Consider the following 7,756-nt stretch of genomic DNA (forward strand, 5'->3'; position numbering starts at 1 on the left):
GAAGAAGAAGAAGAAGAAGAAGAAGAAGAAGAAGAAGAAGAAGAAGAAGAAGAAGAAGAAGAAGAAGATAACCCTCGGGTACATACTAAGTTTGGGGCCAGTCTGGTCTACCTGAGACTGTTTAAAGAGAGAGATAAAGACAGAAAGACAGACAACCCGCGCAGAACATATGAATTTTTCACTTGCAGCAATAATCATTCTTTATGACCAACAGTATGACATGGAAAAGCTATCAGTAAATTAAAGTTTATATAAAAACAATAACCCTTTTGGTTAACATTCATTTTGGTCCTCTCAGCAAAGAAATGCTGATTCAAGGTTTTGCTTCAAGTGTCTAAAAAGGGTATTTTGCTAGGCATGATGTACACGCCTGTAATCACAGCTGCTTGAGAAACTGAGACAAGAGGATCCTGAGTTCAAGGCCAGCCTAGGAAACTTTTTTTAAAATATTTTTTATGGTTTATTTAACTTTTTTTTTATGTGCATTGGTGTGAAGGTGTCAGATCCCCTGCAACTGGATCTTCAGAGAGTTGTGAGCTGCCATGTGGTTGCTGGGAATTGAACCCAGGTCCTCTGGAAGAGCAGTCAGTGCTCTTAACCACTGAGCCATCTCTCCAGCCCCCAGCCTAGGAAACTTATCAAGACATTGCCTCAAAAGAAAATGTCAAAATAGGGCTGAGATTAGAAACACAGGGCCAGTGGTTAAAAGCACATGTTATACTGCAGGCTGGAGAGAGCAGTGGTTCAGAGCAGTGGCTGTTCTTCCAGGAGAAGCTATCACCCAAGCCTACACTGCCCCTCGGCTTCCAGAGAAAGCGTCAAGGAGAGAGGGGAGCTATGAATACACTGCTGTTCCAGACTACGTGTGTCCCAGGGACAACCGATTTCTACAACTATTAGGAAGAATACTCTGAAGAAGGGCTGGAGAGATGGCTCAGAGGTTAAGAGCACTGCAGGTGTGTTCCTTGTGCCTCACAGACTCTCAGTCTAACAGTTTTGAGGTCGGGTTGTGACAGCTATTGCACACTTCCTCACGGGACTGACTCGCCTGTGAATTCCCAAGGCATGGCACACAGTGAGCCCCCATAGTTACGAATGATCGATGCAATTCACCTTATTGCCCGCTGGGTAAGGCCTGAGCACACAAAGCAGAGGCGACGTGAGCAGACGTGTACAAACTGAGGTCTGTCAGGCCAGACCTGGCTCTTTCTGGAGCTTCACGTAACTTCCTGTTTCTCATGTTACTTTCTTAAACTCCTAAAGGGAGAGAACCAGTTCACACAGAGCTTCCAGACAGCAGTGAGATATTCTTTCTCGGAAGACAGCACAAGCAGGGAGCGTTATGAGATGGATGCTACTGGCTTCATATAAAGTCGACCTGTTGCCCCGACACTGAAATATGTCTCATCCTACTACTCGTACCTAAGTCCTTAAAAAACTAAGAAACAAGAAGCCAAGCCGGGCGGTGGTGGCGCACGCCTTTAATCCCAGCACTTGGGAGGCAGAGGCAGGCGGATCTCTGTGAGTTCGAGACCAGCCTGGTCTACAAGAGCTAGTTCCAGGACAGGCTCCAAAAACCACAGAGAAACCCTGTCTCGAAAAACCAAAAAAAAAAAAAAGAAACAAGAAGCCAAAAATTAGCCAGGCGGCAGCACACACATGTAACTCCAGCCCTCATGAGAGAGAGAATCAGTCCAGTGACAGCATGGAGCACATATCAAGACCCTGGCTCCAGACACTAAGACATACAAAACTAAATGAAGACCCATGACTAACAAACCATAAATTTTAATTTCAGTACACTATTTACTATTTTAAGGTGCCTTTAAAATACCCCAATTGATAGTAGCCAACTGTAAACACAGAAACTTACAACTAGAAGGGGCCTTGGAGGTTATTTCTTCAACCGCTGCACCTTCCCAACAAAGGAGGACTCAAACACATTTAGTCTTTAGCGACTGGCAGGTAAGAAACTAGGCCACCTGTTCCTGTTAGTCTTGGGCTCTCACTCTATTCGTTCCAACCAGAAGGGGGAAACGAAAACAAATTAGCCTCACACCATGCAATTGCCATTATTGCTACACCTACTCCCTTCCTGAGACTCTTCACCAGTCTATCCCATACTGAACAAAGAACAGGGGCCCTCAGAAATGCTCACCGTCCACAGATGCCACCACTCCCTCACCCCTCTGGTTCTATCACAATCCATAGCACAGAGAAGACACAAAGACCCAAAGCAACTCTAACCATCACTAACCATTTGGCATCAGATTGCCCCTTATGTTTCTTACATTCACTTCCTTCTACGAGCCCTGCACTTTTCATTTCTTTCAAGCTCAAGGACCTCCAAGCCCACAAGCCATTCAATACCCAGATTGCTAAATCTATGAGATAAAGGATTCATACCTTTCCAAGCTCACCTTGAAGAAACCCGGGAGAGGAGGGGAATGGAGGGTGAAAGAAGAATATGAACTAGAAACCCAGTCAGCACCTGGAAACCGTCCCCTAGACCTCCCTCAAACCACCGCTATTCTTGTCCTCCAAAGCCTCTTCTTATCCCGGAACTATAGACTTCACAAGAGCAAAGTCTCTGAGTCCCAAGCACTTAGCTCAGAACTTGTCACAGAAGTAACAATGTTTGATCAATGAAAAGATGGACCGTTTCTGTTACAAAATTATTCATTCATTCACAATTATTCATTCATTCCTTGACCAAAACTTTACTGGGCATGCGGTATGTACAAACCCTAAAATGTAAGAATAAATAAGTTGGTCCCTACCTAAAAATAATTCAAAGCTGTAATACTAGTAATTAGTATTGCTTCCCGATCTGTGTCCCCAACCTGCAGATCAAGCTTGGAGTCCTTTCCCACAGGGAAAGCCTCCGCCTTGCCTTACAGAAGTCCACGCCCCTCCAATTAATGCAACTCTTAGCCCCTTAGTCCTACCTTGGACCTCCATCTAATAATCTCAAAATCTTTAAAGTTCCCGTCCCTCTGGCCTCTGGTCTGCCTTCCATCACCACCCTTTAAGCTACTGCCAATCTACTGCACCAGGACCGCCTTGGGGTCCCTGAGTCAGAAGCCCTCAGATTTCCCTCACGGAAAATCCGCCTCCCTGTCAGCTTCCTAAGGATCGTTCCCGTTTCTCCTGGAGTCTCCGGCTCCTATTCCTCACTTCCTCTCCTTCCACTTTGAAGCCGTCTCGCCTTTCTTGTCCCTCAACTCCTCTTACCTCATCTAGCTCCCTTTCCGCAACAGCACCTCCTCCAACCTCCACCTCCACCACTGCCGCCATCTTCACGGCCAGCCCCCACCCGGGTCCCCGCGAGCCAGCTGCTTCCGCCGCTCGGGCGCTTGTAGCCAATCGGAGGCGCGGCCTGGGCGGAGCACCAAGTCAGGCTGATGCCTGGGAGGAACCAAGAGACCATCTACCTGCTCCTTCGGAATTAAGAGGGGGCGACTCTCGTGCACTACCAAGCTTCAACAGGAAGGCGTTCTCGAGAAAAGAAAACTTATTCTTGTTATTTTAGCCGAAACAGTTCAGCAATTGTCACTGTAGTGAGCAAAAAATGTGAGTCCGTGAATGTGCTAATCTCGCGACGCTCCCTCTCTAGGGCTATGGGCAGAGACGCGTGTGCACTAAAAACTACACTTCCCATGCAGGATCGCGTCCGACCCGGAAGTTTAAATCCCGCTCTCTACGGGAAGAGTATAGTGAATAAAAAGAACATTAAAAACACAAGCACGCTGGGTTTTTATTGGTTTGAGGTGAGTAACTACTGTTTTGCCTCAATGGGAGCCATCTTTCAGAAATAGCGGCTTCTTAAAGCCTCAAAACGCTTTCCTGCGCTTCGGTAGTCAGAGTGGCGCGCGGGACAGAAGGCGAAGGTTCGGTGGACGGAATTGGCGGGAGAATAAGATTGGAGCCCGGGAGTTGATGCTGCCCCGACTTCTTAAGGTTCATGGATGCGGGTGAGAGGTGTTGGGATTTGTCGATTGGAGAGGAGTAGCTGAAAGAGAGGAGGGTGGCCAACAAGAAAATGAACAGAGCAACCCATTCCGGGATCTTAAAACTTCAAAGAGACTGAGAGCTGCAGAACCTAGGGGAACGTCAGTGATTGCTAATCATCTATGTGTTTTCTTCCTCTTACATTAGATATTTAAGAATGAGTCAAACAAAAATCCTATTCTCCAGGTGCTCACAGTGTTGTCGAGAGACATAAGACATAACTATATAGTTGTTACATGAGGTGTTTGTGTGTTGTGCCCCTTGGGAACCTGGCGCAATCTCCCCTCTGCTTAGGGCTAGCAGTTCCCTGACTGTACAAAGTACAGAGATACCTTTAAGAAACAAGTCCACCCACTCCGGATCTCTCTCACTCTCTCACTTGCCACTGAGGCAAACTGGTCTTTGCCACTCCCTCTCCTCTTCACCACCACCACCACCACCACCACCACCACCACCACCACCACCACCACCACCACATTATCATAACTGTGTGTTTGATTTGAACATCAAAATAAATTAGATTAAACAAGTTGTAAAGTGTGTGTGTGTCTAATTTGAACATCAAAATTAAGTTAAACAAGTTGTAAAGAGAGTAAGTATTCCAAGCAGGAACAATAGCATGAGAAATAGAAATCTTTGGTATGGATAGATTGGAAAGCCATTATGGCCAGGAATGTATCAGGATTCATGGACTCATATTTTCAGGGTGAATATTTGAAGAAAAATTCACGTCTGGCCAGGTGGTGGTGGCACACACCTTTAATCCCAGGCAGAGGCAGGCGACTCTGAGTTCGAGGCCAGCCTGGTCTACAAGAGCTAGTTCCGGGACAGGCTCCAAAGCTACAGAAAAACCCTGTCTTGAAAGAAAAAAAAAAATTCAGGTCTGATGGTACATGCTACTCTTGGCTGAGGCAAAGTCATCTGATGCCAAGAGTTCAAGTCCATCCTGGCATGGACATGACTCATACCTGAGGTGCCAACATTTGGGAGGCTGAGGCAGAAGGATTTGGGGTCTGGAGTTCAGGGGTTGGACTAAACAACACATTAAGACCTTCATCTCAAAAATAATTTCCTAGAAGCCAGCAAGGTGGCTCAGTGTGGGGGCTGGAAAGATGGCTCAGAGATCAAGAGTACTTACTGTTTTGCAGGAGACCCAGATTCAATTCCCAGCACCTATATGGCAGTTCACGATCATCTGTAACTCTGACACCCTCTTCTGGCTTCCTCCAGCACCAGACACACATTAGTGTATATAGATATGTGGGCAGAATACTCGAATACATTAAATATAAATCGTTTTTAGGAAAAAAAGAAGACGGCTCGGTAGTAGAAGGCAACTGCACCAAGCCTGGTGACCTACATTCTGTCCCCAGGACCCACATGGTGGAGGAGATTTGATCCCTGCAAACTGCCTTCTGACCCCTGCATGGATATACCCATCACTTGCACACAAAACAAATACATGTAAAAAAGAAATTTAGTGAAAAAAACATTTTGGCCAGCTTGGGCTGCATAGCAGATACAAGGTCAGGCAGGACTGTGTCCAGAGAAAGAGATCCCTCTACCTATAGACATTCAGATATCTTCAAAACATTTGTTACCAGAGGATTGTTGACTATGAATGATGGACACATAAGAGTTAGTTCTCTCTCTGTTTTCGCATATATTTATATTTCCAGCCTTGGCCAGAATTGGTGACACACGCCTTTAATTCCAGCACTAGGTAGACAGAGGCAGGCATTGCTCTGTGAGTTTTGGGCAAGCCTGGTTTACAAAGCAAGTTCCAGGACAACCAAGGCTGCTACACAGAGAAACTGTGTCTCAAAAAACTAACTAAATAAAAAATACATTTTCAGTCTAGAGAAACGGCTCATTGAGTAATTTGTTGTGCATTCTAACCTGAGTTCAGATTCCCCAAACCCACAAAATCAGGAGGCAGACGCCAGCCTGGTCTACATAGCAAGTTCTAGGCAAGCCAGAAACTGGTGCTTGTGATTTCAACGCTGGGAAATAGAGACAGGAGGACCCTGGGGACTTATTGGCAAGCCCACCTAGCCAGTCTTTGAGCTAGATTAAGTGTTTCAAACAGTAAAGTAGAGAAAGGTAGCGGACACCTGGTGCTGACCACTGGCCTCAGGAGTACATACATCTGTGTGCACTCATAAAAAGTTTATGAGCTGCCGGGCAAGGTGGCGCACACCTGTAATCCCAGCACCCAGGAGGATCTCTGTGAGTTCGAGGCCAGCCTGGTCTACAGAGTTAGTTCCCAGACAGCCAGGGCTACACAAAGAAACCCTATCTCAGAAAAAAGAAAAATAAAAACAATGGTTGATCCATCTCACTGACCCAAGGATACTCTTTTTTGAATCAGGGTCTGGCTATGCACCCCCAAGCTAGCCTTGAACCTGCTATGTGGCGCAGACTGGCTTTAAACTTGTGTCCTCTTGCCTTAGCCTTCCAAGTGCTAGGTTCATACGCAGGGGACACCACACCTAGCTTGGAGGAATGAAAGCTAATTTAGGAAGATTCACTGAACAGACCGCAGAACTATATAATGTATTTAGCTGTACGTTTGTTGCCCGTCCCCACTGCGTCCTAGTCTCCTAGGGACAGGTAAACGATTTAAGGCACCGTTCATGTTCTTGGGAGCTTACCTGTTTTAACTCCAGCGTTACCATAATAACTTTTTAATTTTTTTAATTTGCTGCTTTGTTTCCTTGAGGCTGTCTTGCAATTGTGGGGTTGTAGGGGAGGGGTATCTAGATGATTCAGATTTGCTTCCTACAGGCCTGTGGTGGCCCTAAGAAACAAGCCTACTTCTGTAAATAATTCTTGCTTTCAAAAAAATAAGAATGGGTAACTTATGCTACTTTTGTTCTTTTTTTTTTTCTCCAGGAATAAAGTGAGGATTCTTGTTCTCCCAAAAGCAAAACCTAGGCAGTGGCACTGTGGGGATAGAAGATATCCTGGGAGGAAGCATATTTGGCTTGTGCTTGAGGAAACTGGTGACCTCAGATGGCTCCTGTGAAGATCAGCCACGTCGTCTCATTTTCTTCTCAGGCATGTTCAGTCACCAGCCGTGGTGGCGTCTCTTGACCAAAAGGGTGCATAGCTGTAGAAGACCTGTCCATGGCTTGTAGACAGCTGACAAAAGCCTAGGCCTGTCTATACCAGAGTTTCCAGAAGGACAGTGTGGCCATACTTGCCCTCCGTTCCCTTTATGAAAGTTCTCCAGTTGCCATCCTGGGCTCCTTAGGCTTGGGGCCCAGTGCCAGTCCTCCCTGGGGATTACTGGGGACCTCCCGCAGTGCCCCCCTCCCCCCCCCCCCGTCATTTGCTTCATCCATTGACCCCTCTTTCCTCTCACTACACTGATCTTTTTGAGGGGTGACATTGGGGTGGCTAGGTCTGTTTTACAGCAGCGTCATTGGTCGGGTAGAGTTCCCAGGCCCTAATGGGAACATGTAGTAGTACTTGGCGGAGATTGTAATAGTGAGAAGCCTATCCACACCCATGTGGTGACTCACAACCATCCTTAACCCCAGTCCAGGGAATCCAACAGATATGTACTGGTGCACATATATGCATTCTGGAAAAACATTCATACTCATAAAATAAAAGTAAACAAATTATTTTTTTAATCTGCACACATTTCAGAGAGCCCCCCTTAGATGGTACTTAGGAACTACTATATATATATATTTTTTTTTTTTGGTTTTTCGAGACAGGGTTTCTCTGTGGTTTT

At 46.1% G+C, this 7,756-nt stretch overlaps 2 protein-coding genes across 4 annotated transcripts in view; one reads left to right on the forward strand and one right to left on the reverse strand.

Moving 5' to 3' along the window:
* The window catches only part of Rnf121 (ring finger protein 121), a 60,376-nt gene extending 56,781 nt beyond the window's left edge, over positions 1 to 3,595 (reverse strand). Inside the window, exon 1 of one of the 2 annotated variants that reach the window (XM_026790125.1) lies at positions 3,435 to 3,595. Coding sequence is in view for 1 of the 2 variants with exons in the window: in XM_005368812.3 (XP_005368869.1) it covers positions 3,235 to 3,297 (63 nt within the window). In the remaining variant the exon portion in view is untranslated. Of the gene's footprint in view, positions 1 to 3,234; positions 3,324 to 3,434 lie in introns of those variants that run through there. The other variant, XM_005368812.3, reaches the window with a different exon arrangement.
* Positions 3,596 to 3,718: 123 nt separating this feature from the next.
* LOC106144384 (short transient receptor potential channel 2-like) overlaps positions 3,719 to 7,756 on the forward strand; it is an 18,640-nt gene continuing 14,602 nt past the window's right edge. The window contains exons 1-2 of one of the 2 annotated variants that reach the window (XM_026790076.1): positions 3,719 to 3,770; positions 6,907 to 7,071. Coding sequence is in view for 1 of the 2 variants with exons in the window: in XM_026790075.1 (XP_026645876.1) it covers positions 7,027 to 7,071 (45 nt within the window). In the remaining variant the exon portion in view is untranslated. Of the gene's footprint in view, positions 3,771 to 3,890; positions 3,975 to 6,906; positions 7,072 to 7,756 lie in introns of those variants that run through there. The other variant, XM_026790075.1, reaches the window with a different exon arrangement.

Source organism: Microtus ochrogaster, unplaced genomic scaffold, assembly GCF_000317375.1.
Source record: "Microtus ochrogaster isolate Prairie Vole_2 unplaced genomic scaffold, MicOch1.0 UNK41, whole genome shotgun sequence".
Taxonomy (NCBI): Eukaryota; Metazoa; Chordata; class Mammalia; order Rodentia; family Cricetidae; genus Microtus; species Microtus ochrogaster.